The 20,593-nt window shown below is 37.3% G+C and overlaps 1 protein-coding gene across 5 annotated transcripts in view; it reads left to right on the top strand.

Annotated features, from left to right (window-relative positions):
- SNTG1 (syntrophin gamma 1) overlaps window positions 1–20,593 on the top strand; it is a 334,797-nt gene that overhangs the window by 195,171 nt on the left and 119,033 nt on the right. The window contains exon 12 of one of the 5 annotated variants that reach the window (XM_087420582.1): window positions 15,566–15,604. The exons of the other annotated variants lie outside the window; for them this stretch is intronic. Coding sequence (XP_087276708.1) covers window positions 15,566–15,604 — 39 coding nt within the window. The remainder of the gene's footprint in view (window positions 1–15,565; window positions 15,605–20,593) is intronic. 5 annotated transcript variants of the gene reach the window in all.

Genomic DNA, 20,593 nt, shown 5'->3' with positions numbered 1-20,593 from the left:
TGAGCAAAACAATAAGTGCAGTATGTGTATCAAAGCATATTATTAATAATATAACAAAATATTAATGATTACATAATAAAAAAGCCTAAGGTTTATGATGATATAATGTTTGAAGATAATCAGAGGTGTTGAGAAAAATCTAGAGGTAGAATGGAACTGTGGCTGGAGGAAGAAAAACAGAAATAAACACTTATCTGTGTATTTTGACAGTTAGTTCAATTAAAGTATCTTAGGGTTTCCACGTGGAGAAGCTCTTTTGCTATACCTTTGATAGGGAAATTGAAAAGAGTATGAAGGAGAAGATATTGCTAAAGACACTGACAATAAATATCACATTTAGATTAGATTACTTCTTAGAGGTAGAGAGATGAGAAATTGTCATTTCCTAAGAACTCTCCAAAAGCTTCCAATCACTCTTTGAAGAATACCCAATGTCTTTACAAGAAAGCAGCATTCAGAGTCCCATCAAGAGGCAAAAACCACACCAGCTATTTGAACAGAGAGAATTTAATGTAAAGAATTTTAACTAGATATAAAGTGTTAAATAGGTAACTGAAAGGTAAAAAGAGATTACTAGGGTTATCACGGAGGTAGCGGGAAGCAGTCCCCACACCTAGGTTTGAAGGAAAAAAAGGAAAGAGGCAGTGCATGAATCAGGGTACTCTAGAAAAACAGAACCGATTGGAGATAGATATAGACATGGATATAGATATAGATATAGATGTAGATATAGACATAGACATTGACATATAGACATAGACATAGATATAGATGTAGACATAGACATAGACATAGATATAGATATAGATATAGATATAGATATAAGGGATTTATTCTAAGGAATTTTCTCATGTGGATGTTGGGGCTGGCAAGTCTGTAGTCTATAAGCCAGGCCAGCAGGCAGGAAACTTAGGCAAGATTTCTATGTTACAGTCTTGGGGCAGAATTCCTTCTTCTCCAGAAAATCTCAGTTTTTGCTCATAAGACCTTCAACTGATTCGAAGAAGCCCACCCACCTTATGGAGGGTAACCTGCTTTCTGTAAAGTTAACTTATTGTAAATATTAATTACATCTACAAAATAGCTTCAAGGAAACATCAAGACTGGTGTTTGACCAACACCAGTTGACACATAAAATTAACCATCACAAGTAGGAATAATTTAAACATAAAAACTTAGATGAGAGGTCTTGAGGAAATGAAAATCAGACTTCTGAGGAGAATGCAGTGCTTGGCTAGTGCTGGTGTCTCTGAGCTAGAGAAGAGACCCTATGGGACAGGGCACAGTGAATCTGGTCCTGAAAATGTTGGAACACTGTAAATGGGATAGAACTGCTGCTGCAGGAGGGACTTGCTGCTGCCGAGGTGAAGAAAGCCTTTCTGAGGTGATGTTCACAGGCAGCATGAGCAGACAGGATGTCAAATAGGAAGCAAATTGGATGCAGTTGAGAATAAACCACAAAGTTCCTTCATCCTTGCCGTCTTCTTCTTGAGCCCACCTCCCCCACTTCCCAGAGCTCACAAAACTAGAATCTTACCAAAATGTCATAATGTAGTGGACCTGTGTTACATTGTGCAGAGTATCAAGATGATCATGCTCTCTGTGGACCCTACTGTAGGAAAGAGCAGGAGAGTTGACATGCCCCTGAGGCAAGCTTGTGGCAAATATACATCACCTGCCTCCTGGATACCACTCAAAATTAGTTCTCAACTATTCATTCCTTCCTTCATCAACTCCAGCTTCACTAGTCTCCTTGCTACTCATCTAGCTTACCAAGTGCACTCCCAACTCAAGGACTTGGCATTTGCTTTTGCTTCCGCCCATATACCTTTCTACCAGATAAGCACTTAACTTAGTCACTCACTTCATTTAGATCTGACAAATATCACTCCTGAGCTACACTCTTCCAGAATATTGTAACTAATATAGCAACTCAATAGTTCCGTGATTCTCTGTGCCACTCACCCTGCTTTATTTTTCTGCATATCACTTACCACTGCCTAAAGTGATAGTCTACATACTACACTATACAAGTGATACCATGCTATGCATCTGTTTGCTTCATTATTACTGACTTCACCTGCAACAATACAAACTTGTAAGAGTAGGGACCTTGTCTGTTCACTGATCTTCCCTCATGACTATAACTGCATCTGGCATATTGTCAAATCGAAATAAATTTGTTCAATGAACAAATGAATCTTGGCATGCATAATCCAAGTGTCAATGTGACTGTGCCTGTAAGATAAAGTAAGGATTTCACAATATGCCATAAAAAAAGAAACAAGTAAAAAAATACAAATGTGATCCGCTGGGAAAGTCAAGATAAATTAAGACTGCAAGCCAGGGAAAACAGGGATCTTGCTGCCCTTTTGTCACTGTACCCAGAATATCTGGAACTAAGTCTGGCAGGTAGCAATTCTTAATAATTAATTAAATTAATTAAGAAAAGTCAAAATGAAAGGTAGTACTTATCAGTGCCTAAGTTGTTATAATGTTTACATTTAAAACTTTATAACTTTGTGATTTTTATTATAAAACTGTAAAAAATTACAAATAACTGGAAAATAGTCAAAACAGAAAAAAACTACCACTACCATAACAACAATAACAGCAACAATATACCTAAATATATCTGTAACTGGTACTTTGTTGTCTCCTAATTTTTTTTCTGTGCATTTCATTTTTTTAACCAAGGAATTTTATTTTTTGTATGTTCATTTCATATCTTAAGTATTTTTTGCTCTTCCATTTATGATAGCTATTTTAAAATCTACATAATATTCACATTATTTTCTCTGCATTTACTAGATTTTTCTCTATGATGTTTCCAAAAAAAAAGTCTCCTCCCCCCAAAATGTAAGCCACTTAAAATGATGTAGGTTACATAAACTCCTAGTTCTTCAGGTCAAGATTCCCGCATAACTTAGCTTGTTCTTCTGCTCAGGTCTGCAGTGGTGGCGATCAAGTTGTTGGCCAGGATGTGGTCTCATCTGGAGTCTTAGGTGGGATAGAATCCACTTTCAATCTCCTTAGGTTATTGGCAGAATTCAGTTTCTTGTAGCTCTATGCCTGAGGGCCCTGGCTTCTTACTGGTTGTCAGATGGAGTTCCCAAATACTGAAAACCATCTGCAATTCTCTACCGAGTGACCCTCTCCCTAGGCATTCACAACATGGTTGTTTGCTTCTTCAAGGCCGGCAGGTAATTCTCTCTAGAGTGCGCTAACAAGATGGAATTTTGCTAGCCAAATATTCTATTAGTTAGAAGCAAGTCACAGGTTCCTCAAGGAGAGGAAATTTTTTAAGGACGTGACTGTGTGACTCTTTTGGGGTCTCTTGTGTATGTATCCACCACAAAACCACACAAAGCAAAAGAAAAATACGCAAACATCCAAAAATTAAACCCCAAACTTATTTTGCTTCTTACTTCTTATAGACCTTCAATATTTCATAGTATTTTTCTCATTGGCAGATGAATTACATTCCTATGGTTACTGTGACAAATTACCTCAAACTTGGTGACTTAAAACAATACATATTTATGCTCCTACAGTTCTTGAGGCCAGAAGTCAGAAATGAGTTTCACTGGGTTGAAATCAAGGTGTCAGCAGGTGAGCTTGCTACAGAAGCTCTAGAGAAGAATCCATTTCTTTGTCTGTCCCAGCTTTGAGAGGTTGTCCTCTTTCCTTGACTCATGGCCCTACTGACATCACCACCTCTTTCCCTGATTCCATTGTCACATCACCTTTCTCCTTTTCTGTTCTCAAATCTGCCTCTGCTTGTCTCTTACAGTGACACTTGTGATTATATGCAGGCTCACCTAGAAAATGCAGGGTAATCTCCCCAAATCATGATTCTTAACTTAATCATGTCTGCAAATTTCCTGTTACCACATAAAGTGGCATCCACAGGTTCCAAGAATTAGTACCTGGATATTTAGGGGGCTACTATTCAGCCTACCACAGCAGGTTTTCAAAATGTATATGCCAATTTGAATGATAATCTAATTTTAGCTACTGTCAAGGGTAACATCAAGCAACACAAAATGAACCACTAAAGTGTATATGTCCTCGCTCATTCACCCTTTCATTGGTCCTATTATTTCTGGGTTTTAGTCAGCTTACCTTTTCACTAACATCATCTAGATTTTCATCTGGGCTCGTCTTCCTTAGCCCTTCTGAGCAAGATAGATGTAGTTTTTAAATTTTTCTCCTTTATCTGAAATAAACACACTCTCATTTTTGTTTTTTTGATGTCTAATTGTTACAAAAAATTTAGAAAGTACTGAATGGAAACAAACAAACAATTATTTCACTTCCCAAGGGCAACCACTACAAACACATGGTTTATTTTGTTTCCAGTTTGTTTTAGCTTATGGTTGTTAATTTTTTGTTACATATTGTAAATATAACAATGCTTTATCCTGTATAATTTAACCTTTATATTATATGCATATTTTGAATCTCTGTTATGGAAATTGTCTGTAATGGAACATCAGAGGGGTTATGCTTTCATTAACAGCACTATGATAAATATCATGGTACTTAAAAATGCTCCATGTTTCAGATATGAGTTGAGATGCATTCTAAAAATGGACTGTTATTTCAAATATGGTGAATATTTTAAATTCTTTTGATTCTAATGGCAAGATTGGATTAGAAAAAGGGTGCACCAGTTTGCAGTGCCTGTGCGGTGAGCGTATCTATTGCTCTGCTTTCGTCTCTGTGCCAGCACAAGAAACAACAGCTCGCAGGAAGAAGTCGGTGGAGCCTCTTGCCCATTCTAGTGAAGTCCCATTATCTTCTTCCTTTCACAGGCCCCTGATTTAACCCCTTTCTACTTGAAATGTAGTAGTTCATACCCTTGAGCCTGCCTTCTAGACATGTCTGTGGAAAAGTAGTATGGTTGTATTAGCTTTCTGTTTCTGCCATAACAAATTAACACAAACATAGCAGTTTAAACAACACAGATTTATGATCTTATATTTTTGTAGGCCAGAAGTCTCACATAGGTTTTAGGGGCTAAAACTAAGGTGTTGGCAGGACTGTGTTCCTTTGTGGAGGATCTAGGAGAGATTTGTTTCCTTGGTCAAACTACTTTTCCAAGGTTGTTGGCAGAGTACAGTTCCTGTGGTAGACCTGTGTAGCTCTGAGATCCCCAGTTCCTTGCTGGTTGTCAGCTGAGGCACATCCAAGATTCTATAGATCGCTATATTCCTTGGCTCTCTCATTCCATTTCAAAACCAGGAATGGTGGATTGAGTTCCTCCAATGTTTTGAATCTCTGCTCTTTCTTCTTTCACATCTCTTTAGTGGACTCTTGTGCCTCCCTCTTCCACTCTTAAGGACTTATGTAATTAAATTGATTCTCTGCACCCCCCACTCCACCCCACCCCAGATAACCCAGGATAATGCCCCCATCCCAAAGTCCTTAACTTTAATCACATCTCCAAAGTCCCTTTTAGTGTGTAAAGGAACACAGTCACATGTTCTAGGGATTAGAGTATGGCCGTATTTGGAAGATGTAATTCTGTCCACCACAATGGAGATGGAGGATGGAGAGCATATGTAGGATGTGAAGCTGGACACAGCTCATGTTTACTGGGGGCCTTATAGGGGCTGTTTATCTTCTCTGGACTTCAGTTTCCACATCAGTAGATTCTAGTCAAGGGAAGCAAAAAATGAACAAGTACATATTTACAGGGAAAGTACCAAGTTGTTCCCTGTAGAGGAGACTGGGTGGCAATTTTAGCCTGTGTGGTGAACAAAGATCTTACCGAGGAGGTGAGATCTGGATGGAATGAAGGCATCTGCCTGGGAAAGATGTAGAAGAAGGGCAGAGCAAACATCTAGTGCAAACCTGTTCAGGAGTAACTGATCTTGGCTTTCTCATAGAATTAAAGCAAGTGATTGTGGCCGTAGAGAACTGGATGATAAAGAAAGCAGTCCTGGGCGAGCCTAAAGAGGTAGGCAACTGCTAGGTCATGCAGGGTTTTGCAATCGAGGGCATTCGGATTGGGAGTTATTAATTGAAATGGAAAGACAGAAGGTTAAGCTGGACTGTAAGGATAAAGAGATACCATTCTTTAAGATGTGGTTATTTAATGAGAATTTGACATTCTACGCTATTTTCTTTGCTTGTGATATAGTCATAATTTCCTACGTTCTTATTAGATTTTTCTCAAATCTTTCAAGTAAATGTAGCATCCTTTGAAATAATGAATCGTGTTATATCACATACCCATTTCTCTTGGGGCAACCGTTCCTACATTCAGAGGTAAGATAAAGCATCCTCACCACATTGCTGAGGCTGTCTCTGTCCTTAGATAGATAGAGCCTTGCAGGCACAAGGTGATTGGTTCACATGGTAACATCACCAATCTTCCACCAACTGTAAGAGGTATAAGAGTGGGGGAAGGAGGCTCTTGTCCTTTATCTTTTTTAAATATTGTGTTGAAACAAATTTAAACAGCTATTTTCTATAGCCGCTTTCGTTAGAGATGATAAAAAGCAAAGCTATAATAACAATTGCTTTCTAATTTTTTGAAGTAGAGAATAGATGAAATAGAAAGCATAATAATAAGCACTAACATAAACTTAAGAGTTGATAAAAAAAACTGTTTATTTGTGATTCTGCAACCTAAGATAGCAAAGCCTAATTTGATCAATTATCCTGACAAGTATATATTGATGACTAATTGGTACATGTAATTGAGTCCACACATACATTTATTGATTTAGAAATTAATTTAGAAATAAATCTTAACATTATGATAATCTACAAATATTTCATTTTGTTTGTTATGCAAAACTCTTAAGGGTGATGAGAGAAAAAATGGACTTGCACTAAGTAACGAATTACATCTCCCTCATCTCATATCCAGCGGTTTTCCATCTTGCTTCCCTCTGCTCCAGCCAGGCTAGTGTACTGGCCGTCTCTCAGACTCACTGAGGGTCTCATTCTCTGGGTCTGTGCACTGACCACTCTGCCAGAATGCTTTTCCACCTGATGTCCTCCCGCCAACTCTGCCATCTGCCTCAAAAACATTCTCACATGTGCCCTTCTCATTGAGCCCACCTGACTTCTCTGCGTAACCTACTTGCAGCCACCTCATCCCACGTCCTGGTCTACTATTTCCTTCCTCTAGAACATTAAAAACCACCAGTAGAGGAACACTCATTAATTTTGTTTGCTGGTATATCCTAAGTAGCTAAGATAGTGCTTAGTAAATATTTGCTGAATTAAAGAATGCAGAATATTCCATAAATGATGTGAATAATATTTTCATTACTTCCAAACACCTCAGCTTATATAGAAAGAGTTAATCTTGGTATGACATATTTTGCTATTAATTTGTATTTTCTTTCTTCAGATTAAATTGCGGTAGATAATTTAGCAAAATATAGTGAGGGTGTGTATGTGTGATTTGTATTTATCCTTGTTGCCCTTGGGAGGCTTACCATCATACTTTATGTTTTTAGTTTGTCATTATTGAGGATAAACTGAGAAGTCTCATTATTTGTGAATTAACCATCAACTCAATTTACATTTATTTATTTATTTATTTTTTTATTGCAGTAACATTGGTTTATAACATTGCAAAAATTTCAGGTGTACATCATTGTACTTCTATTTCTGCATGGACTACATCATGTTCACCACCAAAATACTAATTACAACCCATCACCACACACATGTACCGAATTATCCCTTTCACCCTCCACCCTCCCCCCTTCCCCTCTGGTAACCACCAATCCAATCTCTGTCCCTATGTGTTTGTTTATTGTTGTTATTATCTACTACTTAATGAAGGAAATCATACGGTATTTGGCCTTCTCCCTCTGACTTATTTCACTTTGCATTATACCCTCAATGTCCATCCATGTTGTCACAAATGGCTGGATTTCGTCGTTTCTTATGGCTGAGTAGTATTCCATTGTGTATATATACCACAGCTTCTTTATCCATTCGTCCCTTGATGGGCACTTAGGTTGCTTCCAAGTCTTGGCTATTGTGAATAAGGCTGCAATGAACACAGGGGTGCATGTACCTTTGCAAATTGGTGTTTTCAAGTTCTTTGGATAAATACCCAACAGTGGAATAGCTGGATCATATGGTAGTTCTATCGTTGATTTTTGAGGAATCCCCATACTGTCTTCCACAGTGGCTGCACCAGTTTGCACTCCCACCAGCAGTGTATGAGAGTTCCCTTCTCTCCACATCCTCTCCAACACATGTTGTTTCCTGTCTTGTTAATTATAGCCATTCTGACAGGCGTGAGGTGATATCTCATTGTAGTTTTGATTTGCATTTCCTGATAGTTAGTGATTTTGAACATCTTTTCATGTGTCTGTTGGCCATCTGTATATCTTCTTTGGAGAAATGTCTGTTCAGGTCTTTTGCCCATTTTTAATTGGGTTGTTAGTTTTTGTTGTTGTGATGCATGAGTTCTTTATATATTTTGGAGATTAAGCCCTTATCAGATGTATGGTTTGCAAATATCTTCTCCCAATTGTTAGGTTGTCTTTTCGTTTTGTTGATGGTTTCCTTTGCTGTGCAGAAGCTTTTTAGTTTGATGTAGTCCCATTTGTTTATTTTTTCTATTGTTTCTCTTGCCCGGTCAGATGTGGTGTTTGAAAAGATGTTGCTAAGACCGATGTCGAAGAGCGTACTGCCTATGTTTTCTTCTAGAACTCTCACAGTTTCAGGTCTTACATTCAAGTCTTTAATCCATTTGGAGTTAATTTTTGTGTATGGTGTAAGGTAAGGATCTACTTTCATTTTTTTGCATATGGCTATCCAGTTTTCCCAACACCATTTGTTGAAGAGACTTTCTTTTCCCCATTGTATGTTCTTGGCTCCTTTGTCAAAGATTAGCTGTCCATAGATGTGTGGGTTTATTTCTGGGCTTTTGATTCTGTTCCATTGATCTGTGTGTCTGTTTTTGTGCCAGTACCATGCTGTTTTGGTTACTATAGCTTTGTAGTATATTTTGATATCAGGGAGTGTGATACCTCCAGCTTTGTTCTTTTTTCTCAGGATTCCTTTAGCTATTCGGGGTCTTTTGTTGTTCCATATGAATTTTAGGATTCTTTGTTCTATTTCTGTGAAAAATGTTGTTGGAACTTTGATAGGGATTGCATTGAATCTATAGATGGCTTTAGGAAGTATGGACATCTTAACTATGTTAATTCTTCCAATCCAAGAGCACGGAATATCTTTCCATTTCTTTGTGTCTTCTTCAATTTCTTTCAGAAATGTTTTATAGTTTTGGTGTACAGATCTTTCACCTCTTTGGTTAAATTTATTCCTAGGTATTTTATTCTTTTTGTTGCAATTGTAAATGGGATGGTATTCTTAATTTCTCTTTCTGCTACTTCGTTGTTAGTGTACAGAAATGCAACTGATTTTTGTATGTTGATTTTGTATCCTGCAACTTTACCATATTCGTTTATTACTTCTAAAAGTTTTCTGGTGGATTCTTTAGGGTTTTCTATATATAAAATCATGTCATCTGCAAATAGTGACAGTTTCACTTCTTCCTTTCCAATTTGGATCCCTTTTATTTCTTTCTCTTGCCTGATTGCTCTGGCTAGGACTTCCAATACTATGTTAAATAGGAGTGGTGACAGTGGGCATCCTTGTCTGGTTCCTGTTCTTAGAGGGATAGCTTTCAGTTTTTCACCATTGAGGATGATATTAGCTGTGGGTTTCTCATATATGGTCTTTATTATGTTGAGGTACTTTCCTTCTATACCCATTTTATTCAGAGTTTTTATCATAAATGGATGCTGTATCTTGTCAAATGCTTTCTCTGCATCTATTGAGATGATCATGTGATTTTTGTTCTTCATTTTATTAATGTGGTGTATTACGTTGATTGATTTGCGAATGTTAAACCATCCCTGCATCCCTGGAATAAATCCCACTTGATCATGGTGTATAATCTTTTTAACGTATTGTTGTATGCGATTTGCTAGTATTTTGTTGAGGATTTTCGCATCGATGTTCATCAGTGATATTGGCCTGTAATTTTCTATTTTTGTGTTGTCCTTGTCTGGTTTTGGTATCAGGGTAATGTCAGCTTCGTAGAATGAGTTAGGAGCTTCCCCCTCCTCAATTTTTGGAAGAGTTTGAGAAGGATAGGTATTAAGTCTTCTTTGAATGTTTGGTAGAATTCACCAGGGAAGCCGTCTGGTCCTGGACTTTTATTTTTGGGGAGGTTTTTGATTACTGTTTCGATCTCCTTACTGGTGATTGGTCTATTCAAATTCTCCACTTCTTCTTGATCCAGTTTTGGAAGGTTGTATGATTCTAAGAATTTATCCATTTCTTCCAGATTGTCGAATTGGTTGGCATATAGCTTTTCATAGTATTCTCTTATAATCTTTTGTATTTCTGAGGTGTCTGTTGTAACCTCTCCTCTTTCATTTCTGATTTTACTTATTTGTGCCTTCTCTCTTTTTTTCTTGGTGAGTCTAGCTAAAGGTTTGTCTATTTTGTTGATCTTTTCAAAGAACCAGCTCTTGGTTTTATTAATTTTTTCTATTGTTTTTTTGGTCTCTATTTCATTTATTTCTGCTCTGATTTTTATTATTTCCCTTCTTCTACTGATTTTGGGCTTTGTTTGTTCTTCTTTTTCCAGTTCCTTTAGGTGCATTTTTAGATTGTTTATTTGAGATTTTTCTTGTTTGTTGAGATAGGCCTGTATCGCTATAAACTTCCCTCTTAGAACCGCTTTTGCTGTATCCCATAAATTCTGGCATGTCGTATTTTCATTTTCATTTGTCTCCAGGTATTTTTTGATTTCTTCTTTGATTTCTTTGTTAACCCAGTCGTTGTTCAGTAGCATTTTGTTTAATCTCCATGTATTTGTGGCTTTTCTGATTTTCTTCCTATAGTTGATTTCTAGTTTCATACCGTTGTGGTCAGAAAAGATGCTTGGTATTATTTCAATCTTCTTAAATTTATGGAGACTTGCTTTGTGGCCTAATATGTAGATCAATCTTGGAGAATGTTCCATGTGCATTTGAAAAGAACGTGTATTCTTCGGTTTTTGGATGGAATGCTCTGTATATATCTACTAGGTCCATCTGTTCTAAGGTGTCGTTTAAGGCCAATGTTTCCTTATTGATCTTCTGTTTGGATGATCTATCTGTTGGTGTAAGTGGAGTGTTAAAGTCCCCTACTATTATTGTGTTACTGTCTATTTCTGTTTTTATGTCTGTTAATAATTGCTTTATATATTTAGGTGCACCTACATTGGGTGCGTAGATATTTACAAGTGTTATATCCTCTTGTTGGATTGTTCCCTTGATCATTATGTAATGCCCTTCTTTGTCTCTTTTTAAACTTTTTGTTTTAAAGTCTATTTTGTCTGGTATGAGTACTGCTACCTCAGCTTTCTTTTCATTGCCATTTGCGTGGAGTATCTTTTTCCATCCCTTCACTTTCAGTTTGTGAGTGTCTTTAGGTCTGAAGTGTGTCTCTTGTATGCAGCATATATATGGGTCTTGTTTTTTTATCCAGTCAGCCACCCTATGCCTTTTAATTGGGGCATTTAGTCCATTGACGTTTAAAGTAGCTATTGATAAGTATGTACTTACTGCCATTTTTAACTTTTTATTTTTTTTTCCTCAGTGTTTAAGTAGTCCTTCTCTGTTCCTTACTTCTTCTATACAGAATTGATGGTCACTTTAGTTTGACCTCTGTCTGAAAGCTGTACTCTTTAACTACCCTCCTCCCTCCTTTTATGTTTTTGATATCATATCTAACCTCTTTTTGCGCATTTGTATCCATTACGTTCTAATCGTGGAAATAGATAATTTTTCCTATTTGTGGTCTTCTCTTTTCCCCTTAAATCAGTCCCTTTAACATTTCTTGTAACACTGGTTTCTTGGTGACAAACTCCTTTAATTTTTGCTTATCTGGGAAAATTTTGATCTCTCCTTCCATTTTGAACGATAACCTTGCCGGGTAGAGTATTCTTGGCTGTAAGTTTTTTCCTTTTAGCACTTTAAATGTATCATGCCATTCTCTTCTAGCCTGTAAGGTTTCTGCTGAGAAGTCAGCTGATAGCCTTATGGGGTTTCCTTTGTATGTAACTTGACATTCTCTTGCGGCTTTTAGGATTCTCTCTTTATCTTTAATTCTGGACATTTTGATTATGATGTGTCTTGGTGTGGGCCTCTTTGGGTTTATCTTGTTTGGGGCTCTCTGTGCCTCCTGTACCTGGATGTCTGTTTCCTTCCTTAGGTTAGGGAAGTTTTCATCTATTATTTCTTGAAATAGATTCTCTGCCCCCTTGTCTCGCTCTTCTCCTTCCGGGACACCTATAACACGGATGTTAGTGCGCTTGATGTTGTCCCAGAGGTCCCTTAGACTGTCCTCACTCTTTTAATTCTTTTCTCTTTTACCTGTTCACCTTGGGTAATTTCTTCTAGTCTTTCTTCCAGCTCACTGATCCGTTCTTCTGTATCCTCTACTCTGCTTTTGAGTCCCTCTAATGAGTTTTTCATTTCCAGTATTGTATTCTTCATTTCTGATTGGTTCTTTTTATATCTTCCATTTCTTTGTTGACATTCTCACTGAGTTCATCTATTCTTCTCCCCAGATCAGTGAGCATCCTTAACACTCTTAGTTTGAACTCTCTGTCAGGTAGGTTGCTCATTTCTGTTTCACTTAGTTCCTTTTCTGGGGTTTTGTCCTGTTCCCTTACTTGGAATGTATTCTTTTGCCTCCTCATTTTGCCTCTTTCCCTGTGCTTGTGTCTACGTATTAGGTAGGTCAGCTACGTCTCCTGCTCTTGGATAGGTGACCTTATGTAAGTGATGCCTTAGGAGGCTTCCAGTGTGCTTCCCTCAGTTCTCAATGTTCCAGGGTGGCCCCTATGTGGGCTACGTGTGTCCTTCTATTGTGGCCTGTTAGCTCTCCCTATAGGCGCCCAGGAGGCTGAGTTCTGCTCCTGGCCAGCTGTTGTAATGCTCAGCTGCTTGTAGTTGTTGTGGGCCCTTCAGTCTCTTTATCAGGTGTGGGGAGCCCCAGCACAGTTGGCTGTAAGTTCTAATACCACATTTGTGTTGCAGTATTTCTTTTAAGTGAGTAGGCCCACAGTGTGGCAGGTTGTTAGGCTCAGGGCCTTAGAATTGCTGTAAACCTCTAGCCTATTAGGTCTCTTGTCAGCTCTCTGAGGATTGCAGCTGGGTGGGGCTGGCCTCAGGCACAGGAGCACCCAATTGTTTCAGGCTTTGGAAGGTGGGGCAAACCTCCTATGTGGGTCTTTGAGAAGCACAAGTCTTCTGCAGCTGACAAGCCCTGACGCCCAGAGGTCCACACACACAGTCAACACAGTCCTGCCCCGTGTGAGCGCCCCAACCTCCCCAAGCGGACCCAGTCTCTCCACGGCGGGAGCCCCACACACTCCGCCACCACCCCACACTGTCCACCCGCTCCTTGTGCACACCCTGCCCCGCTCAAGTCAGCTCAGTTGCCAGGCTGCAGAAAATCCAGTCACCAATCTATGCAGGCCCACACGTTGCCTGAGGGCTTGTTGTTAGGTGGGGCCAGTCTCTAGGGTGGGCTGCCTGCCTTGGCTGAGCTGGATTAAATCGGTGCTCTAGCGGGTGGAGCCGATCCTGGGCTAGCAGGTCTCAGGGAAAACTCCAATGTCGTCTGTGTCAGCACGCTCACACCAGGCCACAACAATGGCCGCCGCCAATGTCCCAGTCCCTGGAGAGGTCTCACCCCTCACCGAGATGCACTCAGGGCCTATTAGGTGAGTCTCTTGTCACCAAAGCAGTGTGCGCCTTTCTTTCTGGTGATTTTAGGATGCTTTCTGGAACGGGTGAGTTTGTGCGCGGGCCCTTTAAGAGCCAGTTTTAGTTTCTTTGTGAACCGGGTTTTCTGGGGGTACTCCCCACTGCTTTAGTAGCAGGCAAGGTCAGATATTATGCCGCTGGTGTCGATTGTGCTGGGTCCACAAAATGCCCACAGCGGGGGGCGCTCCCCGGCTCAGGGCCCCGCGCCTCCAGGGAGGCTGAGTACCTGTGAGCTGCTCCCGGCGGCCGGCCGTGATGCTGGCGGCTTGTGAAGGCGGCGTTTTTCCTCTCCGGAAGGGAGTCTCTGCCTCTTCCACCCCAGTTAGGATTGTCCGTTGTTGCAGGAGTTCCTCTCATCCAGTTTTCAGTTCTGTCTCAGGGGTAATTTTTCCACGAGTAGTTGTAAATTGGCTGTGTCCACGGGAGGAGCTGAGTTCAGAGTCTGCCTACGCCGCCATCTTGACTCCGCCTCCTCTCAATTTACATTTAAAAATTACACATTAGCAATGTCATTTTCATATTCTTGTTGGAATTGTGATTCTGACCATAAGCAATAAAAAATATATTGGAAGATGTCAAATTACCTGCAATTACAAAAGTGTATCACAAATGAGATCATATTAAAAACATCTTTATGCTAGCATTATTGCTTTCCTGCTATTTCAAAGATCTTAGAGCAAGTTCCTAAGGACATACTCAAGTAGGAATCTTTGAATAATGAAGAGTTTAGAGAATTTCAATTATGTATCTTCAAAACTAAATATGTCTCCTCAGAATTAAATATTTCTAAACTAATTGGGGAATGTTTTCTATGAACATGTTTCTTGAAATTCCACTTTTAAGTGCTTTTTCTTTGTGAATTGTTTATTGTTGTACAGAAATGCAACTGATTTTTATGTGTCACCATTGTATTATGAAATTTTGCTAAATATGTTTACTAGTTCTAAACTGTTTTTTGCTAGAATATTTAAGGTTTTCTACATTTAACACCATGTTGTCTGTGAACAGAGATAACTCACTTCCTCCTTTCCAATTTGGATGCATTTTATTTCTTTTTCGTGATTAACTGCTCTGGCTAGAATTTCAAGTATCGTGTTTAATGGAAGTGGTGAAAACAGACAATCTTATCCTGTTCCTTATCTTGGAGAAAAAGTTTTCAGTCTTTCACCATTGAGTATGAAGTTAGCTGTGAGCTTTCATGTACGGTCACTGTTTTGTTGAGGAAATTTCCTTTTATTCCTAGTTTGTTGAGAGTTTTTAGCATGAAAGTGTGTTAAATTTGTCAAATGCTTTATTTCTGCATCAATTGAGATGACCATGTATCTTTTTTTCTTTATTCTGTTAATGTGGTTTATTACATTGATTTATTGATTGATTTTCATATGTTGAACTATCCTTGCATTCAAGGAGTAAATACCGCTTGGTCATAGTGTGTAATTCTTTCAATGTACTGTTGAATCCTGTTTGCTAGTATTTTGTTTAGGATTTTCATGGATCATCTGGGATATCAGTCTTTAGTTTTCTTTTCTTGTAGAGTCTTTATCTGGCTTTGGTATCAGAGTAATGCTGGCTTCATAAAATGAGTTTGGAAGTATTCCCTCCTCTTTAACTTTTTGGAAGAATTTCAGGAGGATTGGTGTTAATTCTTCTTTAAACATTTTGTAGAATTCAGCAATGAAGCCATCTAATCCTGAACTTTTCTAGGTTGGGAGGTTTTAATTACTGATTCAATCTCCTTGTAGTTATAGGTCTCCTCAGAATTTCTGTTTCTTCAAGATCCAGTCTTGGTAGGCTATGTGTTTCTAGGAATTTTCCCATTTCATGTAGGTTATCCAGTGTTTTGGCATACAATTGTGGTTCTCTTATAATCATTTTTTTCTGTAGAATTTGGCAGTAATGGCCTTTCTTTCATTTCTAATTTTAGTTATTTGAATCTTCTCTCTCTTTTTTTCAGTCAATCTAGCTAAAATTTGTCAATTTTGTTGATCCTATTGAACCAACTCTTGATTTTGTCAATTTTTTCTGTTATTATATTGTCTATTTTGTTTGTCTCTGCTCTGATCTTTATTATTTACTTCCTTATGCTAACTTGGGGCTTAATTCATTCCTTAGGTGTAAAGTTAGGTTGTTTTCATTGGAATTGGAGAAAAGTATACATTTTAATGTTTACTAGAGAATACATTTTTGTAAGGTGGAATTCCTCTACATATGTTAATCATTTGAAGAATAACTTGAATGTAATTTATGCCTCTTGAGTTCTATAAAATAAGACAGTGAAGTTATAGTCAATGTGTTAATTTTAACAAGGCACTTAATAAATGGCAAGCTTCGTATACAACTTTAAATGAACAGAACCAGTTTTATACAATAAATTTTAAAAATCCCCACAAATACAGTTTCTTATAACAAACATTTATAATCCAAGGTTTGTAATTCAACAGTCCTTGGAATTATTAAATGAAATATTTCAAGATTTTTGTTGTTGTTAGTACACAGAATACAGAATAAGTAAAAATTTAAATTAAATTTTATGGTAACTTATATGTGAATATTCACTAACTTTCATCTCATCTACTTAAATAAGGTTATTTGTTAATCCAGTGCTTTGCATACACAAAAATGCTTTTGTATCCTCAAACTTGTAGCATTTGGTCTTATCATAACTTAATAAAAATTGAATTTCAGATATTTTAGGCTTACAGTAACTTGTTTTCTCATTAGATATAATTTAGTTGTATAAAAACATCTGAGTATTTTATAGGCATGAAGTTCTAACTAGAAAGAAAATATTCAATTCAATGATTGAAAAATGTGATTTCCAGAGTGTATATCCTGCATATGCCCCTGTCTAATTCATGAAAACAACTTTCATAATTTTCACAATCTTCCATTTTTCACATTATTTTTAATATGAAAAACTATAATGACTTTTCACAATTTTTCTTTCTTCATAAAAAATACTTTAAAATATTCTTTCTCTTTTATGTACTGATCTAAAAATAAATATTTTCACTGTGAAAAAGTAAGAAATACTTCAAAAGAGAAAGAATAAATATGAATCTCATAATCTCAACATACAGAGCAAATTGTGTTTTTTTAAAATCATTAATATACATTTTTGTTTTGTCTATATATCATACATTATATAATCTTTACTTGAAATCTTATTTATTTAATAATTATAACTTTAGAAGTTATACTCAGTTTCTTTATTATGACCTTTTTCCCATATTCTTTTGAAATCTAATTTTCAATGGTTGTATCAAGGTATGTAGATCCAATCTTCTATACACAAATTTATTTTTTCTATTCTTCACACTTACAAATATTGATTCAATAAATAGCCTTGTGTAAGCTTGTTTGTGTGAATTTCTGATAATTTCCTTAGAAAATTTCTGAGTAGAATTACTGTCAGAATGATTTTCATTGCTATAGTTATACATATATATATATACTTATATATCACAAAACTGCACTCAACATGTTATAAAAAATAGCTCTCTACAGCCACTTTGAGTGGTCACTAGTGCCATTTTAATTTCCGTGCCTCACACTAGAATTCTTGTATTTAGTCTCCTTTTGTGCAATGACTTATTTTTTTACCTTTGGCAGAAAACCACTTTCATTACCAATAATAGTGAGTAGCTTTGACAACTTTATTTGGCAGCTCTAAAGGAATGTTTTATCTGCTCACATATCAAGAATTTCTACTTGTTGTTTGGGTCACTCTGACCACATATCAACTGTGGTCAACTTTGCTAGGATGAGCAAAATGGCCCTGGAGGTCATTTTAAGTCAGAGGCGGAACAAAGGAAACGCATATTCTAGATTCTCTGAGGTGGTGAGGGCAAGAGCAGCTCAGAGAGTTATCATGGTAATCCTGCTCCTGGAGACAGCAGAGTGTTGCGCTAATGTAGTCTGAAGTGGTACTGATGCCCCTTTATTGAGCTGTGAGATTCTAGTCTTGGGGAAGACCTTACATGTTCTGTAACCTGATCCTCCATTTCTTAACATCACCATTTTCCTAGCTAACAGTACTTAGTTTATGCATAACACTTTGACAACAACTAACTCCTTTATTTGTAAGTTAGTCCTTTCTATTCATGAAAAGATTATTGTTTAAAAGTTTCCTTACAATGACAGGCAGTCATGTTCCTGGCAGTATGCATTCAGTGACACCGCTGTGTGCTCTTGAGGATATAAAGAAAGGTTACTCATATAATCAAAGAAATATTTCTTCCTTTAGGTCTTCTCTTGTATGACATAAGCATACTCAGTTTCCTTACCTGTTTTCATTAGCACTTGCTTTCCAGAATCTTCAACATTTTTGTTGAACTTGAGCATACCTTAGTTGGTCAATTTCCCTGTTAAAATATGGCTCCAGGGCCGGCCCTGTGGCTTAGCGGTTAAGTGTGTGCGCTCCACTGCTGGCGGCCTGGGTTAGGATCCCGGGAGCGCACCGACGCACCACTTCTCCGGCCATGCTGAGGCCGCATCCCATGTTTTACAGCAGCTGGAGGGATGTGCAGCTGTGACATACAGCTGTCTACTGGGGCTTTGGGGGAAAAAAAAAATATGGCTCCAGAATAATAACAATAACCACGCGCCTTTCCTAAACTATTTATTTATATTATCCCATTTGATCTCACATCACATGTATGTGCTAAGTTCTACGACCCCACGTTACAGACGAGGACTCTATGGTTCATGGTGGTAAAAGAGCTTGAGCAAAGTCTCACAGCTAGTTATTGCCATGATTGGGGCTGGGCCCAAATAATGTGACCCCACCCAAACTACTCTATCACGTGCACTGCTCCAGATATGGCAGACCTTGTAGATCACAGGGGTTTGTGACTTCCCTTGTGAGCGCTGTATTTAGAGAATATCTTGGAGAACTCCATCACCACTTCTGACAGTCACCTCAGTCATCTACTTACATTGCTCTTTCAGGCACTACTTTCTTTTCAAAAGTGTTGCTATCGTAGATCACCCACTCCTACTCACATAGTTAATGTTCTAGTAGTAAATGAATACTTCCATGTTTAATACTCTTATATTCTCTTGGTTTGTTGCAGTCTGACAAAAAGTATTTGGATCTGCTTTTCTACTCTAATGTATTAGCTAATACTCGCAAATTTATGCCACTGCAGTTATGCTAAGAATATTTTCTGCTTTCATCCAGATTAGTCATAAAACTGTTAAAAATGACTGGGATTTTCTGATATGTCTAGATATGATTCACACAGCTAGGATAGGGATAGGAATACCTATTTATTGAATTATTTTTTAAAGCTCCTTTTAGAGGACAGACACCTCATACTGCTTTTCTTCCCGCTGTTAGTGTGGCAGTGGGTTCCATACACTTCCTTCAGCTTAGACACAGGTTTAGACCGGTTAGATACATTGTCCCAAGTCTCTTCTGATATCAGAATTCAAACACAGGTGTGCCTGTCTGAGAGCATACACTCTTTCAGATTATCTTCTAGATTCAGGAGTTTCTTAGATATATTTTGGGGCATTACCACACGTATGAGAATATGTGTATTGAGTTTCCTTTGTAAAACACCCTCCTTTTGCTGTGTATTTCTTGTTAGAATCTGTCAAAGTGTTTCAAAAGTATGCTGAGAATATTAGTTATGGGCAATTATTGACAACACTTGGAAGGAGATACAAAGGCAGCTGTACAAGTGCACATTATATCATTCAGTTCAAGAAATTAAGTAAAATATGTTCCTAGACTAGAAAGAACACAGTCTTCTATTTCATTACTTATGTTTTATCCATCTGATCTGTCATGGAAAAAGAAATGTAAATTAAAGCTTCACTTTATTTCTCATTGTAATTCCTATTTATTTTCCATTATTGATGTTTTGTTATTTGTGTGTTAATGTTGTACATTGCATATTTTCTTATTATAAAGTGCCTTTCTGAGCCTCCCTTAATGCTTTTCCCCTGAATTCTACTTTTGCTGGTATAAACACTATCACCTCTATTTTATTCTATTTGCCTGGCATGTCTGCCTTTGCCCATTTTTTTATTTCCAGCTTTCCTGAGTCATTTTGTTTTACACGATTTTTATATATATTACATAGTTGTGTTTCACTTAGTAAACTAAAATGACAGACATATTCTTTAATAGATAAATTTGCTTCATTTATATTAATGAAAATAACATATATGTGTGGTTTAATTCTATAATCACATTTTTATCAGTTTTAATAAAGAAATTATATTATTTAATACTTGTTGGTGCTGACTTTAGTTGAGGAGGTTAACCTTACCATAATCCCCTAATTTGCAATCATTCTTCATTTCATTAGATATGAGCTATAGAATTTCTAACTTAAAAAATAAGAGAATGTATACATTTATTCTTCCTTTTTCCTTTTCTAATTTCCCATTGCTTCCATAAATTACTTTCATGTCTTTAATATTTTTACTTCTTTACTACTTGATTTTTATTTTGCTTTCATATATTTTAATAACAGACTGTAACCGATGATAAAGTCAGTATAATTATGCTACCAATGGCTTCCTTTCTCCAACCACTCCAACTATTCCTATTTAATTTCTCCAGTGTAATAGTTTGCAACATTTAAATCCTCTTTTATAAAAATAATTATCAATTCAATTTTAGTCTTGTTTTTTTATAGACAGTATAGTTCCTACCACCCAATACCATCTTGGTTTATTTCTTTCCTACTCATCTCATTTACCTGGTTGGCAGAAGTTTGTCCTCTTGTATTTTCTCAAAGAGGTGTTCAGGAGAATAATTT

The sequence above is a fragment of the Ceratotherium simum genome, chromosome 31 (assembly GCF_057802395.1).
Source record: "Ceratotherium simum simum isolate JZ-2026a chromosome 31, ASM5780239v1, whole genome shotgun sequence".
Taxonomy (NCBI): Eukaryota; Metazoa; Chordata; class Mammalia; order Perissodactyla; family Rhinocerotidae; genus Ceratotherium; species Ceratotherium simum.
This window is presented reverse-complemented; position numbering and strand designations above follow the sequence as displayed.